Below are 20,276 nucleotides of genomic sequence, written 5' to 3'. Positions count from 1 at the left end.
TGTGGTTTTGTTACTCCTACTCATCCTCCAAGTCTCAGCTTAAATGTCATTTCAAGGAATTCTTCCCTGGCATCCCGATTCTACCCCCTACTCCATCAAAAATTTCACTGCCTACCATACCTCCTCTGTATAACTATCGAAGTATATCTGTCTCCTCCCACTCTAAGCCCTGAGATAGGCACCATGCCAGAATATTTTGCCATCTTCTTCCTAGTGCCCAAGGCAAGGCCTGACATTTAGGAATTTAACTCCTATTTATTTAATGAGTAAAGGGTGAGAGCCAAGTAAAAACGACTATCATTGTACATATTTTCTTGATTTTGCCTATTAATACTGATGTAGCTTGATCCAGACCTGCCAACCTCCCATGTAATGACTATATGGTAGTCCCTGGGTAAGCCCAAATTTCCACTAACTTGAGCCCCTCTGTATCTCAGTTTCATAGAATGGTCCTCACAAACACGGTGGCCAAACTGCCCAGAGGTCTTCCAATCAACATTCAGGGTGAAATGATTTATAAAGGGTATTAGTTTGCTAGGGCTGCCATAACATATCACGGACTGGGTGCCATAAACAACAGAAATTTATTTTCTCACCATTCTGGAGGCTGGAAGTCCAAGTTCAAGGTTGGGTTCCACTGAGGCCTTTTTCCTCTTCTTGCAGAAGGCTGCCTTCTCACTGTGTTGTCACCAATCCACCAGCAGAAGAGAGCTGAAAATAATTAGTGACTTACATTTTCATCATGATAGAGCATAAAGCACATTTGTATAGGGAATCAGGTATCCCAAATTTTGATCTGGGCACAGTTATTGATAAATATCCATATAATTGACTCCTTGGTCAAGAATTTACTCAGTTATAAAATAAGGGACCAAGTAAGATGATCTCTAAGGTCTGTTTCTGGTCTAACAGTATAGCAATTTCCTTGGAAGAATCAGTTTTCTATCCCAACCTTCTATAGATCTACTGATCCATGGCACGAGTTACCTGCTGTGATTTAGCAACCTGGTAGCTAACCTCTAACAGACTGGTCAGAACCAAAACATTTAAGGAATAGTATAACTAATTTTCTGGTAATACTACTACCTTTCTTCAGTTACACAAACCTGAAGTGCTAATAACCAACACAAATCAGCCCACCAAAGACGTCAGCTTTCCTTCTAACAAGGGATATAAATTTAACACACTGCCACAGATTTCCTTCATTTCCTACTATTTCGCTTAGGCTTAAACCAAATTTTTTAAATAAAGATTTAATTCTCCAGATTAAGTAATTTTATACCAATGACACTTCTGTCATGTCTTCACTGCTACGGTACAAATACAGTTGGTGAGAAAAAAAAAATCTGTTAAGAATAATGAGACTTTTTAGCATTTTTCTTCAAAATAGGTATTTATTATTTAAAAAAATGATACAAACTGGCATTTTATGACTCACAAATTATGAAAATTTTTTAAGTAATTTGTCTCAATCCTCCAAAAAACTGTGCTCTATCTTTACAGTGTTCAGTGGCAGTACATTTTGACGGTACAGAAAATAACTCCCAAACATTCCATATAACTTGTCAGAATGTACAAAGATATGGCAGAAGCCACAATCCCTACAGTAATTAAAAAAAAAAATTCAAGTGTTACTGAAGTTATATAAACAGTGAGGGTTACATAATAGTAAACACCTGTGTGTAATTCTGCAATGCAAAAATGTTTAGTTTTGTATGGTTTCGCTTTCTGTATGTTTAGTTTTATGTTTCAGCCTTTCCAAAACAAATGCAAAAGCTGAAAATTTTCCAGTTACCTAAAACTCCAAAAATCTATCGTGCTGTGAAAAAACTCTTAAAAGCAGCATCGTTTAAATAGTGGTTAACTCACAAATGCGTATGCAACCACCACAACTACCCTCACCGTTACTCACTGTGTCAGAGTCACCAGCTTCCGATCCAAGGCAGAACCAGATGCCGTGAGGAGTGGGTACGCAGCCCAGGGCATCGAGGTGCTTGCTTGGGGCGGGGGGAGGGTCAAAATGGAAGGAACTTTCCTTACAGAGTCCAAGAACCTGATTAAAAGTAGCTCCTTTAAAGTCTTTAATCCTTTTTGACCCCCTCCCTCCTCATCACTAAAATATAGATGGTACAAAGTCTTCACACAAAAGAGAAAATTTTTGACACTATTTTTACATCGATGCTAATAACAACCAATTTAGCAGAAACAACTAAAAAATGCAAATGTTAAAAGGTTTCCTTACTAAAGGGACTACAGATTAAGGTAGGCGCCAATCGGTTTCCTTAAAAAAAAAAATTCAAACACATTTTAGAGATCAGAGGTCAACACTATTTTAAAAGGCCTTTAAAGAAAAAACCCGAGGCCGTTATATCCATATCTGATCTATGTAAATCACCCTATTTTCAAATAACGGACATAATTTAGTATTTAAATTAGCATTGTAAGCAATAAAGGACAAAAACAAAGTGCCTACTGAACTTATATACTTTATGACTGAGATGGTAAATGTGTGTTTTACCACAATTAAACAAAAGAAGGGTACCTTTTGATAACACATCAATAAGGACACCGTGAAACTGTGCAAAGCACACATACATACACCTCTTCTTATCAGAGTTGCACCGGAGACTGCTGCAGCAGGCTGGGCATACACACCAAAGCTGAGGCAACGCCTGGGCAGTACTTTGAGACCACACTGACCAACCCCCTTTGGCATCTACAGAAGCAGGGGTGTTCTCTCTCCGGCTGGCTGTTCCTTCTGGAAGAGCTCTTTGATCTGGGCTATTCGGCCATAGAGCCTCTCTCTCAATGGAGGGATGTGGTAGCTAGGGTCCAGGATGTTTGTTACTCTGCGCTCTCTCTCTCGCTTCCATAACTTGTATGGGTGGGGAGGAAAAAATGGTTGCCCTCTTTCTCTTCGAATCTGTAACGTGATTCCACTCACAGCAAGCATCCCCCATACTGCCAGGATAATAAAGTCTAAAAAAACAACAGAAAAGCAGTTTGAACTCTTGTCTCTTAAATACCTAACACGGCTCTTAACATTTAACTTCTCATAGTTTAAATCTGTGTCATTCTTTCTCAGTACAATTACGACTTTTCGGTGAGTTTGACCAAACGTGTATCTCCTCATTTACAAACCAAGGAATAAATAAGGAAGCTGCGGTTTTACATTTTAAAATAGGAATTTCCTATGATGGCATTTGAAAGTCCAGACAGGCTGTAAAGGAATCAGTTGTTTGGATCCTTGGAACTCCAACATTTTATGACCAATGCCCACAGGCATAGTTGTTTGCTGTGTTTTTCCGCAGGTGGGGTGGGGAGAAGGCAGTCATCAAGATACACCTCACAAACATACACCATGGAACAGGAGATGCCACCTTGCCCTCTTTTTTCCCATTCCACTCAATATTGGGCCCCACTACACTCATAGGGTGGATTTAGAAATGCATGGAGAGAGTCAACACACCGTAACTGAGCTTCCAGTACAAGGCTTGGCAAAATATCGTCTTGTATGTAAAATTTCCAAGACAACATGGATTTTGAGGTCTCTAAACATCAACCTCCTATCTAATGAGGGCGGCTCAGCATAATAGAGGTAAAGATATTGCAGTCATGATTGTGCTTCAATATTTTCCAACTCTAAGATATGCTTTTCCATCTTCCATATTTTCACATTTCTGAAACCAATATATCTTAACACTCACACTGAATACTTAATTTGGTCATTTTCTCTTCCTCAAAAAGTTAATGGAAAACCTCTAACAGATAGAATCTTACAACTGTGGAAATGGTAACACTTCTAGACTGAAAATCACTTTTTCACTTTCAATTAGCAAATGACATGCTTCTTTAAAGGAGGGAAACAAGGGAATAACTTTAAAAATCAGGCTGTCGTTCTCATCCCTCATCCCACCCCAATCTGTAAGGTGCCAAACAATTTTGTTCTCAGAATTTTTCTCCCAACTGGGAATCTGAACAGGTAACCATCCTGGTTGGGAAATTTCTTAACAAAATTCACTCAGTAGATTTTCAGAAGTGTGAACTTCCACCACTTACAAATTTAAATTATTTGCTCCTGTGGATCATAAGTTATCATTAACGGAAGGCTCTAATAGCATTTGTAGGGCGTGGGTTTCCTCCTTTTGTCTAGTTAGCCTTCTTTCAATTGAGTTACCAAGTGCCCTTGTTGGCACAGGCAGGCCAATATTCTTATCTGTCACTCCAGTTCTTGGATTTAGTCTTACCATTAGTTTGAAAAGGCACATTTGTGAAAGCTCTGTGGAAATCCATGTTGAGTGCTCTCTTGAGTACATTCAGAGTGATATGAGAAAGGCTTGTGTACAAGTAACTGTCAAAGGCCAAGACCACCGAGTAGGAGCCAATGAGTCCACAAGTCAGTATGTTCAGCTGTGGAAGAGTGCAAGAGTTTAGGCATGGCCACTGGTAGAACAAGAAATTGTTTCTATGCCTCATTACTGGCCTCAATCACAGAGAATCACTTCTCCCTCAGGGCCCATGAAACGGGATCAAGTCTCAGAGCTGAATAAAGGCTACCTGGCAGGTTAAACTGAAAACCACCTTCGAAACCCATAGTGAGTTCTCAAAATAGAACCTGATAGAAAATGTCTTCCCTGTGAAAGAACCTCAGCAACAAAGTCTAATTACACAAAGAATGCTTCTTTGGAGAGACCGCTGAAACTAAGCACTCACCAGGTTGTGAATTATAGTGAGCCCAACCTCTCTGCTCCCAATTGTCCAAAGCATATGGACGGTGGTGACCTGCCTACTCCACTTGATGAAAAACACTCTGTGATCATTATAATCAGAACTTCTCCCACTTTCACAGGAACAAGGCTATTTAAAACTAATCATCTCATGAAGATTGTCCTACAGCTCTCCCCAGTAAATATAACATGCAAAATGATGCAACACGTGAACAAGTGAAGGCCCGGGACAATATAGTGAATGAATCTCATTGATGAAACACTCACTATTCTTAAGCAGCCCATGAAAACTACTGGAATGAGGACAGCTATGCAGGAGAAGGTCACCCAGAACACACCATCATCATGAAAAATCTTTAGGTTCCCTGAAAAAGCAAGAAGAAATCAAGAGTTAACAACAGGTTTACCAAGTTCAATTTCATCTTCTCAACATCTGAACACAGACACACATGATGGAAAGTTTATTGTTAACAACCAAGGCATAGGCTGGCATTTAGAAATGAATTCTGACTTTTTTGGTTTAATGGCCAATACAATCCCCTTTGAAGGATGTGTCTTAGAAGGTCAAGGGGTGGGATCAAGCAGGTAAATGCTCTGCATTTACTCCCAGGGAAATGCAAAAGAGGCTGGACCAGTCTAAACTCTTCCATTCACTAGCTGTGATGCTGGGCCTCACATTCCTAACCCATAAGATAAGAAAATTGAACTATTTTGTAGTTCAAACCATCCTCTCTTGCTCTATGCTTCTATCATTCTGTGATTTTGTACTGCAAAGTAAAAAGTGCAAGTAAATGGCATTCAGAGATAACTGTATGAAATCCCACCCAAAATGAACAGCAAGATCCTTTTACTAGATTTTTACCATCAATGCCTTTCCTGTCCAGGAAAGACAGGAGCTAACCACTGACCGCACTCCTACTGAACCCTTCTCCAACATGCAGCACACCGGGGGTGACCCAGGAAGAATATATTAGAACTCCTATTTATAAATTAAGTTTAGAAGCGAGGGTATAAGCTGGACAATTATTTGATACTGATACTGACACCATCATTCAGCCCAACTGGAAGTGGCCCTGTATCTTAAGACCCATAAATCCCAGAAGAGGGGGAGTTCCATAGTAAGATCGGATCTTGGGACCACACATTCTGAGAAAGCGAACTGCAACGTGCTGCAGTGAGGTGGATTTATGGGTCATATTCTGTAGTTTAACTCTATTAACCTTCACAAAATACACACGCAGCTTAAAAAAAAAAAAAAAGTCAAGGAATCCAGGGATTGAAAACAGTAGTCGCGATGCCAGCGTGTGAAGACTGACCCTTTCAGAGTATAAGCTCTTTGCTGGCTACATAATAAGGTGAAAACAGTAGCAATTTAATTAGACCTGAGAAGTTAGCCACCAACTAAAATTTTAATGCCTAAAAATTTTTTAATTTTAATGCTTAGAAATGTTTAAAATTTTAATGCTTAAAAATAGGACTTTGCATCCACCGGAGACACTGATCCTAACTGTCCTTCAGCAATGAGTTCATAAACAAACACATTAACCAGTCATCCCTCCAACCATTAACCAATTAAAAATTTAAAAATTCTAACCAATCATCCCTCCAACCATTAACAAAACAAGGGAAGGGAGCTTATTAAGTAGTTGATTTAGTGCTTTTAGAATAGGGCCCTGAATATGCATTTTCAACAAACCTCCCTGTGTATCTGTCCTTTAGGCAAATCTAAACATTGCTACTGAGCATCAGACTATCTAGTTTTTATATATAAAGGTATCTAGTTTTTTATATATATTGCTACCTGCAAGGGGGCCTGTGGGAATGAACTCATAGGTTTGCTAAAATCAGAACAAAGGGACTTGGAATAGTCAGTAAACACACAGGTTGTCAATTCTTTCTGGTCTTGGGGGAAAAAAGTCTTCAGAGAGCCAACCACACTCTGTCATATCATGCATTCTTAAGAGGTGACAGCCTCTTATATTCTTATATCTAACATTTCCATCAACTTTAATCTGAGGTTGATATACGTAAGATATACACAAGAACTAAATTAACTTTAAGCTGAGGTTGATATATATAAGAACATTATCACAAGAAGGAAATAGCCTAAAAGAGTACCTTAAAATATAAATACTCCTTTTTTTTTCTGCATTTTTGACAACAATCAGGAAATGTAAGTTATTATGCAACCACAAAGGGCAGTAGAATGTGCCACTCAGGCATGTGGATTATTTTGAGCTGAAGGCACTCAAGACCCAGCAGAGTCAGGAAAAACTTTTATTGCTTCCTTAACTGCCTAAAAGAATGTAAATAGGGATCCTGGCCCAGGGAGAGAACAATGAACAGAGATAACTATTTTCTCTGAAAGACTTAACTGCCTAGCAGGGCAAACATCTGATTACCAAATGTCTGCTCTTCTTATCTTCTTGTCCTCTTGCTGAATTGCACCTCCAACCCCCACCATGTGAAACCCTGCACGCTTACCCCGTTTCTTAGCTCCATATGACACAGAGGTCTGAAACTGCCTGCCTTTGGGTCTCATATTTTTCTAGGTCTCCTGTATATACAAAATTAAATTTGTTTTTCTCTTATTAACCTATCTTATGTCAATTTAATTATTTTACCAGCCAAAGAACCTTAGAAGGATAAAAAGGAAATTTTTCCTCCCCTACAAAAGAAAGTTAACTTAGAAAAGTTAACCACATTCTAAAAATTGACAGAAACTGAATTACTTAAAGAAAAAAAAAAATCTCCGACACCATCCCTGTGCTACTGACCTAGAGGACAAGTAGGTACATTAGAATATCTGGGGTTTAGCAGACAGTGGAAATGAAAACCAGGAACAAAGCACCAGGTTCCCAACTCAGCTCCAACAGAGCCATGCCCAGTTCATCTGTGGGATAAACGGAGCTTCTGCTGAAGATTCACCGTGTACTGGTACTCCCTAGAGTGCCACATCACAGATACAAATTTCCAGAACTCAGGGTGCCTGGGTGGCTGAGTCGCTTAAGCGTCCGACTTCAGCTTAGGTCATGATCTCATGGTTCTTGAGTTCAAGCCCCACATCGGGCTCTGTGCGGACAGCTCAGACCCTGGAGCCTGCTTCGGATTCTGTGTCTCCCTCTCTCTCTCTGCACCTCCCCTGCTCATGCTCAGTCTCTTTCTCAAAAATAAAAACATTAAAACAAAACAAATTTCCAGAGCTCTACAGGTAAGGCCCCAAGTCCCTGAGAGGCAGTAGTTATACCTAGAGAGCCCAAATAAAGGTCTTTCAAACAAAAAACTGAACACACAAAACATTACATATCTCCTACCCAGGAAAGCGAAGAACATCACTGAGGAGACGAGGAAGCCCAACACTAATCCAACACACAGCATGCAGAGCAGGAGGATTCCAAATCTCCACCAAGCAGCTACCAAGAAAATCCCACCAACGCTTCCAGCGACGGCTGTCAGAATCAGACGAACTGCACAGAAGAAGATGAACTGTTTGACCAGAGGCGGCTTTTCCTACCACATGCTTCAAATACACAACACCATCACCAGAGCCAACCTTAGCCTTTCTGTAGGCCAGGTACTGAGGGGGTGACATGACACCAGCATGGCGGTGGGGGGGGGGGGGGGGGCGGGGGGTTGTTGTTGTCCAGGGAAGGGGCTAGTCTGAGCCATGGGAACCAGCAGGTGAACTATACCTCCCAGGACACGTGACAGGTGTGGCTTGGCACAATCTATAAACAGGGGCTAAGGAAGAACGAGGGACAAGCATTCTGTTCAATGAGACATGGCCGGGTTTTGTTTTAAGGTAAAGAAAATCTTAACCCATTATTGGGTTATATATCTTGGCCCATTATTTACACACATAATAGCACACACAATACTGGTCAAACTACACAAAGAAAGGGGGAGTGTGAACACAACACCTTTCCAATGAAACTGTATTATTTTCACTTACCATCATATTTAATAAGTGTCAGTCTTGTAATCAGTATGTAGAAGAAGAATCCCATGAAGATAAAGCCTATGAAAAACAATTCTAGTAGCAAACCACCAGGAAAAAAAAAAAATACAAGCTATGGTTACGTATTTTTTTTTACAGTGCAATTTAAATTTCTAACCTACAAATATATGCTTCAGCTCCCAGAATTTACACATATTAGGACATTTAGAGGAAAGAAACAATTACCTGAAAGACAAGAAAAATTTAGAAATCATATTAAAATGAATGCGATATTAAAGTACTAACTATTGGATACGCTCTTGCATAGAGGTCAGTTTCAGCTGGTAAGTTGTTAACTGTTAATTTCATAGCTGACTCTAACATCCTCATACTTCCCACTGAAAACAAGAAGAGTATACTTTTGTCATTGTATCTGATCTGAATCTCATCACACTCAATTTGTTACATGAGCAAAAATAAAAAGATAAAGCAAAATAACAAACTCTTCTAAAGCAAAAAGTGACCTTTATACCTTCCTTTAATTCATCCTTTTTTGTCCAGGATGAATAATTAATCACTGTCTTCACCCACTAAAATACCTAGTAATATATTTGGGGCTTAAAAATTAAATTCTTTGTTACAGAAGCATTCTATACTTTGAGGAATGAAACATTCTTCACAATATTTTCTTCTCAATCAAGAAAAAAATATAGTAATTGATAAGGAAATGCACATTTTAATTCGTAGTTTATTAAAGCAAGTTTAAAGAGTTTGAGATCAGGATTATTTTCACTCTTCCCTTGATGCTCCAGTATACTCCTTGTTAATGAATTAAATTAGGATTTTTTTTTAGTAATTAAAAACATTGTTACATAAAAGGCAGCCCAAAAATTCAAATCAATTCAGCGAGCATAACGTATACAGTCATTCCCCCCTTATCCGTGGATACTCTTTTCACGGCTTCAGTTAGTTACCCCGTGGTCCGGAAACAGATGATCCTCCTCCTGAGGTTCGTCAAAAGGTCAACAGTAGCCTAAAGCTCACTGTGTGCCAATTCCTACCTACATCATACAACTGACATCATCTCATCATACAGGCATTTTATCATCTCACATCAGCACAAGAAGGTGAGTGCAGGACAAGAAGATATTTTGAGAGAGGGGGACCACACTGACATAACTTTTATTACAGCATATTGCCATAATTATTCTATTGCATTGCTGTTGTTAATTTCTTACTGTGCCCGATTTATAAATTAACCTTTATCATAGGTATGTATTACAGGAAGAAACATAGTATATATAGGGTCCAAGTACTGTCAGTAGTTTCAGGCATCCACTAGGGGTCTTGGAAAGTATGCCCCACGGATGGGGGAAGGGGAGGAACTATGGTATTTCACTCCCTGAATGGTTTTCACCGAGAAGATTGTGGGAGTTCCTGTTTGCAGTCTCAACCTCCTAGGACTCAGCAGACATTTCAATCTACATATAATATACCACAGACCTGCAGCATGATTTATAGGAAACATCGTCAACCACCAATACCAAAATCCACATATTCTTACACAGATATCCTGATTTCCAACCAGTTATTTTTAGTTGGCTATCTGACCTAGCTAGCAATTGAAGAAGTTTGCTGCGCAAATCCAGTCTTGTTTCCCTAAGAAGAGGAAGTTACACTCCATCATTAAGAGAAAAAATTAAAAAGCACAGCAACTAAGTAAACTCTTTACTGAAAGAACCCCAGTCACAAATCTATGAAGACAGTTGGAGATAAGCAGTTACTTAATCTACTTAGAGGTCATAAATCTCCTAGCAGAATTTAAGCAAAAAAGACCACAACGCCTGAAAATAGCAACTATAGCAAAATACCTGTTTTCCAGAATCTGTGTCCAAAGAAACAAATGAAGAGACCAAGCAGGGCAAAAAGGGTGAAGAACACTTTGGTTGACACTCTTCCTAAAAGAAACAAAAATTTAGTGGATAATAGATCCAGTTTGATCCTGGTATTAGAACAAAGCATCACGAAAAAAGCAAAGTTAACTGACAATAATTTATTTCACAAATATATATATTATAAACTTACTTTAAAAATACCCTTGCCAGCCCTAACCAATTATTTTATGTGGGCAATGAAGACCAATGCTACTGCTATAACCAAAAGAGGAACCAGACAATACATGCTTCCTGACGAGGTATGTAGCTCTATTGTGACATATTCTTGGGCTCTTGTGTGTGAGCGCGCACGCACGCAACTAATAGTTCTGTTTCTTCACAAACTACAAGAAAAAAGGAGGGCAACAAGGGGGAGAACTAGGGATAAAAAGAGATTTAAAAGACACTTCAAGGGGCGCCTGGGTGGCTCAGTCAGGTAAGCGTCCGACTCAGGCTCAGGTCATGATCTCACTGTTCCTGAGTTCGAGCTCTGCGTTGGACTCTGTGCTGACAGCTGAGCCTGGAGCCTGCTTTGGATTCTGTGTCTCCCTCTCTCTCTCTCTCTGCCCCTCCCCGCTAGCACTCTTGCTCTCAAAAATAAACATTAAAAAAAAGGTTTTTTTAGGGGCGCCTGGGTGGCTCAGTCAGTTGGGCGTCCGACTTCGGCTCAGGTCATGATCTTGCGGTTTGGGGTTCGAGCCCCGCATCAGGCTCTGTGCTGACGGCTCAGAGCCTGGGGAGCCTGCTTAGGATTCTGTGTCTCCTTCTCTCTCAGCCCCTCCCCAACTTGTGCTCTGTCTCTCAAAAATAAATAAATGTAAAATAAAATAAAATAAAAAATTTTTAAGACACATCAACTAAATATGATATACAGGCCTCATGTGAAACCTAATTTAAATTTTAAAAAACCTGAAAAACAATTGGGATGATTGGGAAAATGCAAATACTGGCTGTTAATTTGATGCTATTAAAAAATTATCTTCAAAATTTTTCACTGAAACTTATGTTGGTGATACTGTGGCTATTACTTTTTAAAAACGACACTTATCTTTAAGACACACACATACACACACACAGAAATTCTGTGAGGAAAAGGACAGCCAGGAATTTGCTATTAAAAGAAAATCCAATAATAAAGGAGGGCCAGGGGTGCCTGGCTGGCTCAGTCAGTAGAGCATGTGACTCTTGATCTCAGAGCTGTGAGTTCAGGCCCCACACTGGGTGTAGAGATTACTTAAAAAAAAATCTTTGGGGTGCCTTGGTGGCTCAATAGGTTGAGCACCTGACTTCAGCTCAGGTCATGATCAAGTGGTTCGAGACTTCAAGCTCCACATCGAGCACTGTATTGTCAGCCTGTCAGCACACAGCCCACTTCGGATCCTCTGTTCCCCTCTCTCTGCCATTCCCCCACTTCCACTCTCTCAAAACATAAAAACATTAGAAAATAATAATAGGAAATTAAACTAAAAAATAAAATCTTTAAAAAAATAATAAAGGAGGGCTGGGAGACAGAGACCCAGGTGTGCATATAGCTGAAACAAAATAATAGCCATGAATCAAAACTGTTAAGGCTGAAAAACTGGTATAGGAAGGTTCTTTGAAGCTCATCATAACAAAAAATTTTAACCAAAACTCACATTAAAATAAAAGAACAGGCATTACACTATATATCGCACATGAACAAATTACTGCCCATCTTCATTACACATACCGCTTTTGAAAAAAATTGAAGTATTCTAACAATAAAGCACAATATGCTTCATGATGCCAAAGAATCCCAAATCTCATGGTCCTTAATAGGCACCAACTTATAAATAACATGAACTGAAAGATACAGCTTACTAAACAGAAAAATGAACGCACTAAATTCACCGTCATGACTCCTTGTGAGATAAACACAAGAAAATAACCCCTGAACTAAAGATGAAAACACCTGTACAATTTCATGTGAAAAATGTTTTAACCTGCCACAGATCAAAACACATAAAACACTTAAGGGTGCTCAGATGCAAATACCATGAAGAGCTACATTTAAGTAAGAAACACAAGCTAGAATTTGCAGGGTATGATAGACACCCACACAGCAGTGTTTCTGAGAACAAAGCACCCAAAAGAAAGATGGAACAATAGATAAAATGCCCTGTTCTGCTTATTTCAGACCTGTGGTTGAATGCTGTTCTGTGACTTAATCTTTATACCACAAACATGGAGATTGCTGGGATAATTCTTTTTTAAATAAAATGTAGTGGCAGTTTCCAGTAAGTATAATCATCAAGGTTAGAAAGATCTGCTTCCCCAATAAAACCTGACACCCACAGTTAGATATTCCTCCATGATATTAGGCAGCAGAGAGAAACTAAACAGAACCCCCTATCACACAGTACCAGGAAAGGACAGAAAAAAACATCCAGGTAAAACCAGACAGCAGAAGGTTTCATAACAGGTAGACCCTAGAGACAACACGAGAGGCGAAATGGGCATTTTGGGGGGCAGTGTAGACAAAGGAGTGAACAGATGGGGAGAATGGAAGACAGTCCAAGTGTAGAGGCTCTTCAATCATCACAGTATCACTCTAGGTTTTGATACACAGGCCAAGGTCTTAATTAAAAGGCAATGTGGGGCACCTGGGTGTCTCAGGCGGTTGAGTATCTGACTTGGGCTCAAGTCATGATCTGATGGTTTGCAAGTTTGAGTCCCACATCAGACTCTCTGCCATCAGCGCAGAGCCCACTTCAGATTCTATGTCTCACTCTCTCTGCCCCTCCACTTGCACTCTATCTCTCTCAAAAATAAATAAACATTAAAAAAAAAAAAAGGCAATGTGGATACTTCCTCCCTATTCAAGCTCAGGAAGGACATCCTCACATACATGGAGCTTGAAAATGAAAGCAACAACTGGACCAGTGTTACTAGGAGGGGTCAACCCTAGGTTGGAGTAATAGGATCAGAGCTCTCCTTCTTAGGCTAACACATACAGACTGAGACCCAGGAGAGAGAGGCTCTGATTAGGAGGGCCTCTAGTATGGAAGGGCTCAAGGGAAGGGGAGTAGAGGAATGCAGATGAGATTAAGTCTATCAGTGAAAACACAAAATTTACATCTGCCTGGGTCTCCTACACTGTATCTCTCCAGGATCCTGAGCATGGTTGTGGAAGACTGGGTGGGATGTGATACAGCTCCAGCAGAGGAGAGGAAGCCCTGATCCCCAAACACAGTGGAGAGACTTCATTCTTTAGAGCAAAACTCTTTGATAGTGCTATTTGGACTCTTCTCCAATTTCTTTCCTCCTATTTGTTCTTGAGCATACTCTGGTAAGGCTTACCCTAGCACTCCAATGAAACAGCTCCAACCAACAGCCTCCACATTGCTAAATCCAACGGTCATTTTTCAGTTCCTAATTTCCCAACCTCCAAACACTGGAGTGCCTAGTATCCTTAGACTCCGTTCCTTTTCTACATTCTCACTCCACAGGTAATGCCATTTAGTCCATGGCCTTAAATGCTATCTATTAAGCTGATGACTTCCAAGGTAATCTCCAGCCCAAACCTCTCCCCTGAATTCCAGCATACATATAACCAACTGTCAATCCAACATGTCCATTTGAATGCCTCCTAAGGTTCTCAAACTGAACGTGTCCAAAACTGAACTCCTGATACATCCTCCCAAACCTGCTCCTCCAACAGTCTTTCCTGCCTCTGTGAATGGCAGCCCTTGCTCTCCAGTTGCTCGGGGTTAAAACGGCAGTCATCCTTTTCACCTCTCTTCAACCGCCTCATCTAACCCACCAGCAACTACTACTAACTCACTATTTCAAACTACATGCAGCCACTCATGGGTCAACTCTGGGACAATCTGAACATGAAAATAACGATAGCGATAGATTATAATCCAGAGAATTAAGAATCCATGAGTTCTTGTATGTAAATACATAAATTAAATAGGGGAGAAAAGAAAGCTTTTCCTTACAATAGAATGCCAACTAATAACTATGAAAATTGATGAAATTAGAAAATTGCCATTTGGCAACCACCGAGTAATGAATGTTTCAGGCGAAGATCATGGGATGCTAAACCTAGCAAGGGAGAATTGAAGAAGGGGATATCTAGCTGCATTCAGAGTCCTGCCTAAAAATACTTAAAAGGAAAATAGTTACTTTACAAAGGAGAAACCTGGCAGGCACCACTATCCGAATATTCAATGTTACCACCACCGGTAATGGGACAAATAAATATAAAAGTGCCTCCTGAGTGGGACACAACATCACTTCTTTGTATTCCTGCCAAAAATGCAAACTGTGAATTTAATCACGAGGAAACATGAGACAAACCCCAACTGATGATCTTCTAAAAAAAGAAAAAAATAGCACCTACTCCTCAAAAAGGTCAAGGACTTTTTTTTTTTTTTTTTTTGAGGTTACTTATTTTGAAAGAGAGAAAAAGAGAGTGCGCGCAAGCAGGGGAGGAACAGTGAGAGGGAGAGGGAGAACCCAAATAGGCTCCGTCCTGTCAGTGCAGAGCCTGATGTAGGGCTTGAACTCACAAACTGCAAGATCACATAGGTCAAGGTCTTGAAAGACAAAATGAGACTAAGTAATCGTTCCAGATTACAGAAGACTAAAGAGACATATCAGTTAAATGCAACAGGTGATCACATTTTTTAAAATAAAGGCAATTAGTGGAATGACTAGTGAAATTTGGTAGCGTTTGTAATATTAAAGAACAGTGATGTGAATTACTGTCAATTTTGTGAATTCGATCTTTTTACTATGCTTACATAAGAAAATAAAATTTAAGGGAAAAAGGTCTTCATGTCTGCAACTTCCTCTCAAACAGCTCACAGGGAAAGGTAATGTATGTGCACATGAGCGCACTACAGAGAGTTACAAAGCAAACAGCATGATAACGTTAACATTCTGAGGAATCTGGGTGAAGATTATGCAGTAATTCTTAGTATTTATTCATCTTTTCTGTGAAACTATTTCAGAATAAAATGTTAAATACACACACACACGATCTTGCAACCCCTCAATGCCACCATTCTATCTAAACCACCGTCCTCTCTCATCTGTATTACCATGGCCTGCTAATCAATCTCCATTTCTGATCTTGCCCTGACTTTTCTCAAAAAAGCAGCCGAGTGATACCGTCAAAATAGGAGTTGGATCATGGCATTCCCTGCTCAAAACCTCCAAAGCCTTTCCATTTCACTCTGAACAGAAGCTGACTCCCGCACTGTGACCTACGTGGCTGCACCTTTCACCCTCCCCAGTCTCCTCCAGCCACTTCTCACAGAAGTTCTTCAAACACACCGAGAAGGCTCCTATCTGAGGACCTTTGTTCCCTCTGCCTGGCAGTATTGCTCAGACATGTGTGGTTCCCTGCCTCGCCTCGGGTCTCTACTCAATGGTTAGCTCCCCACCATGGGCTTCCCTGGCCATCTCTCTCAAAACTCCCCCCTCACTGCCACTTGTTATCTACCTTCCCTACGTAATTTTCACTTCTTAGTGCTCATCAGTTTCTCACATGATGTGTATTTTACAAATTTGTCTTGTCTGGCTCATCTCCCCTGCTGGAACATAAGCTCCGAAAGAGCAGGTGTCTTGTCTGTTTTGTTCACTGCTGTATATATACCTGTGCCTAGAAACAGATGGAATAATGTAGGGGCTCAAAAGGCATCTACTGAATGAAGACTAGACAAAAGCACTTTTTAATATTCTTATGTTCTGTATTGGTTGACATAAACCTGCAAAGTCGAAGAAGAAATTTCAAAGTTTAAATCCATATACTCACCAAGGGAAGAACAATTACCCTCCACAGCCGCAAAGCTGCAAGCATATGTATGAGCAGGAACATAAGCAGCAGATGTATTTAGAAATGGATCCCGAACAACAACGTTATAAATGACACCTTGTCCTTGGAGGGAGGAGAAGGAAACAGTTGTCTTATCATTAGCTGTGAGGGTAACCACCTGAAGCCAAAAATAATCTGTGATTAGTGTTCAGATTTTTTAAAAAAGCTGTGCTATTATAATCCCACCTACATGTGATATTAAATTGTAATATTAAGTTATAATTCCTGTTTAAAATACTTACCGACCCATTTAGCTCTGTCAAAAGATTGTCCTACACAGTTTATATACATGCTACTATAAGGAAGTTCTTACACAAAATGCTTCTAAAGTTTTTGTATAGCATCAAATGTCAACGATGTAAGTAAAAGTGTAAACACTAGGACAAAATTGAAAATTTTTTTCTCATATGCTAGATTATAAACACAAGGGCAAGAGCCAGATTTATTATGCTCACTAGTCCTTCTTCTCTTCATACTCAGCACAATGCTTGACACAGAGTTAGTGTTCAACAAATGTTAGCTATTGCTACTAGCTATAGAACTGTCAAAGACAAGTGTTTACTAACATCTCACAGGACCCATTTATTTTTGTCTAACAGACTCTGCAGTAAGAAAACATTCCACATAGTTGTATTATGCAGTAGTCTTTCACTTCAAAAACTCCCTTTTAAAGCTTGTTAATTTTTAGATAGGTAACAGAAGATATGTGTTTTTAGATATATGTAACAGAAGAAACAAAGGCCCTACATGGCCAGAATACACAAATATGTTCCTGCTAATAAAAGTTAAAACATTTAATATTAGAGTTTCAGGGGGCGCCTGGGTGGCGCAGTCGGTTAAGCGTCCGACTTCAGCCAGGTCACGATCTCGCGGTCTGTGAGTTCGAGCCCCGCGTCGGGCTCTGGGCTGATGGCTCAGAGCCTGGAGCCTGTTTCCGATTCTGTGTCTCCCTCTCTCTCTGCCCCTTCCCCGTTCATGCTCTGTCTCTCTCTGTCCCAAAAATAAATAAACGTTGAAAAAAAAATTAAAAAAAAAATATTAGAGTTTCAGGAATAATTACAAGCCTCTTAGAAAACTTCTGTTTAAAAATATTGCTTAGCCTTCAAAAATATGTTTCTGGCAAAGGACTGGTCAAGTTCAACAAAATGTTAACATTACCTCCTACCCCCAAATTTTTTATTATGAATAATTCAACCTTATAGAAATGTTGAAAGAATAAAATGAATGAACTATATATACCACCACTTATATTTAACAATTGTTAATGTTTTGTATTTCTTTTTTTATTCCTCTCTCCTTCTTCCTCTTTTTCCTGCTGAATCATTTTACAGTAAGTTACAGATACAACATTTCACTCCTAAATGCTTCAATGTGCACACTCTAAAACAGTGTTTCTCAAACCTAATGTGCCTGTAAATCACTGGTAAAACTTGTTATAATTCAGATTCTGATTCTGTTGGTCAGAGGAGGCACCCGAGAGAGGGTCCACTTTTCTAGCACTCTTCAGGTGATGTCAATGCTACCCATTCATCTACACTCTGAGTAGCAAGGCACTAAGTGCGAGGGTATTCTATAAATCCCTAATGCCTTTGCTCACCTAAGAAAATCAATAATCTCTTATAATCTAATACACAGTCCATATTCAGATTTTCCCGTATGTTTTTTAAAGCTGTTCCCCACCGCTTAACCAAAATCCAACCATTTTATGCATGGTGTTTATCTCCAATCTAGGATCATCCTTCCCATCACTCCCTCCTACCCATCCAATGACCTTTAAGGAGATCCAAGAACAGTTGTCTTATAGGGGCATCTGACTGGCTCAGTTGGTAAAGCATGAGACTCCTTTTTTTGTTTTGTTTTTTTTTAAGTTTATTTATCCATTTTGAAACAGAGAGAGTGAGTCAGAGAGAGAAGGAGAGAGAGAATCCCAAGCAGGCTCTATGTTGTCAGCACAGAGCCCAATACAGAGCTCAAACTCACGAACTGTGAGATCATGACCTAAGCAGAAACCAAGAGTTGGATGCTCAATGGACTGAGCTGCCCAGGTGCCCCAGCATGCGACTTTTGACCTCAGTATTGTAAATTCAAGTCCTACATTGGGTGTAGAGATTACTTAAAAATAAAATCAAAAAAAAAAAAAAAAAAAAAAAAAAAAAAAAACAAAACGAAACAAGAGCAGTTGTCTTACTGAACATTCCACAATCTGGATTTGTCAGATTGTGCTCAAGGTATCCCACTTATTCTTTTATCCCATGTATTTTCTGCAAACAGGAATTACAATGGACTGAATTCAGTTAAACATATTTTGCTAGAATACTTTATAGATGATGGTGATGATGTCAGATTGTGCCATATGAGCATATAACGCAAGCCAACCTGCCATCAGTGAATCTAACTGACCACATGGATAAGATGGAGACCCTCAGATCATTCCATTTCAAAAGTACTTTTCCCTTTGGCAATTAGAATTAATCTCAGCATGCTATTTAGGCATCCTGAGAATATCCTGTTCCCCAACAATCTTTCATCTGATGATCCTTGCCTGAATTATTTCACTAGGGTTCAAAGAAAGGTGATTTTCTAATCCTAATACTCCTTCTACATATATTGGCCAGTATTATTCAGTAAAGAGCTTTCTCTCATCAACTAGGATGAATTTCAGTTCCTCTTTTACAAAAGGCAGTGTAAATTCCTTCCCTGTATCAATTTCCAGAGTAATTTGGTAGAAGAATCTTCTCCAATGATAGCAACTGACGAGTTTTCTTTTTTTTAAAAAAAAAATATTTTTTTTGATGTTTATTTATTTTTGAAGGAGAGACAGAGCATGAGGAGGGAGGGGCAGAGAGAGAGGGAGACACAGAATCCGAAGCAGGCTCCAGGCTCTGAACTGTCAGCACAGAGCCCGAAGCAAGGCTTGAACCCGTAAACCACAAGATCATGACCTGAGCCAAAGTCAGAGGCTTAACCGACTGAGCCACCCAGGTGCCCCTCTTTTTTTTTTCTTTCTTAATATCAGTGTGGTCTTGTTTTTATTCAAAACTTATAAGCAATCATTATTCTTTTTGATGACTGAATTGTCCCAAAGTTGGCCAGTATAAACCTCTTCAAAGTCTCCAGTTTTTCACACATGTCCTCATTAGTCACGGAGGGTTTCCTTCAACTCTGGCATACAATATTCTAACTCTTAACTTAAAAAGTAACCTAAAAAGCTCCTCTTATATGAATTCTTGTATTCTTCATGAGAATACAATCAATCTTCAAAATTTTCTATGTAAAAAGGCAACTGGTAAACTTATCCAAAAGACCTTCCAAATTTGTGAATAAGCACAGTGAGTTTTCTTGTATAAGGCTCCTTCTTAGCATGCGACCATGACATCCTAGGTGACATGGCAACAAAATGAGATCTTGCTCTTCAACGGACTGAGGCCCCTGGGCTAATCACGTATGCTCTGTTTCAGTCACTTCTTTCTACCTAATCTGTAACCTATCAGCCCTCTGGGAAGAATCAGAGCAGTCTATAAAAACTCTACCCATTAACCATTAGACTGAAGGATGAACCTGTAGGTTACACTGCTTTCAGGTACCTTTTAAGACATAAATCCTGCCCTCCACAAAAATGATCTATAGCATGAATCTCAAATTTTAATATGCATAGGAATCACTATGGGACCTCAAAACTCAAATTTTGATTCAGTCGGTCCTGGGTGGAGCTGAGGAGTCTGTAATTCTAACAAACTCCCAGGTGATGCCAATGCTGCTGGGGGTCGGTACCCTACACTTGGTATACCAAGAGTTTACAGGGGTTCAAAAGGTCAGAGAAAACTTTTGCT

At 39.6% G+C, this 20,276-nt stretch overlaps 1 protein-coding gene across 2 annotated transcripts in view; it reads right to left on the bottom strand.

Moving 5' to 3' along the window:
* Positions 1–1,998: 1,998 nt before the first annotated feature.
* TM7SF3 (transmembrane 7 superfamily member 3) overlaps positions 1,999–20,276 on the bottom strand; it is a 35,749-nt gene continuing 17,471 nt past the window's right edge. Inside the window, exons 6-12 of one of the 2 annotated variants that reach the window (XM_040488598.1) lie at positions 16,387–16,564; positions 10,536–10,622; positions 8,680–8,775; positions 8,042–8,194; positions 4,995–5,092; positions 4,248–4,410; positions 1,999–2,979 (exon numbers count right to left, since the gene is read on the bottom strand). In XM_040488598.1, coding sequence (XP_040344532.1) covers positions 2,717–2,979; positions 4,248–4,410; positions 4,995–5,092; positions 8,042–8,194; positions 8,680–8,775; positions 10,536–10,622; positions 16,387–16,564 — 1,038 coding nt within the window. In that variant the 3' untranslated portion in view covers positions 1,999–2,716. The remainder of the gene's footprint in view (positions 2,980–4,247; positions 4,411–4,994; positions 5,093–8,041; positions 8,195–8,679; positions 8,776–10,535; positions 10,623–16,386; positions 16,565–20,276) is intronic. The other variant, XM_040488599.1, reaches the window with a different exon arrangement.

This window comes from Herpailurus yagouaroundi, unplaced genomic scaffold, assembly GCF_014898765.1.
Source record: "Herpailurus yagouaroundi ecotype Mexico unplaced genomic scaffold, PumYag 166, whole genome shotgun sequence".
Taxonomy (NCBI): domain Eukaryota; kingdom Metazoa; phylum Chordata; class Mammalia; order Carnivora; family Felidae; genus Herpailurus; species Herpailurus yagouaroundi.
Note: the sequence above shows the minus strand (reverse complement) of the source record. Positions and strands in the feature narration are given on the sequence as shown.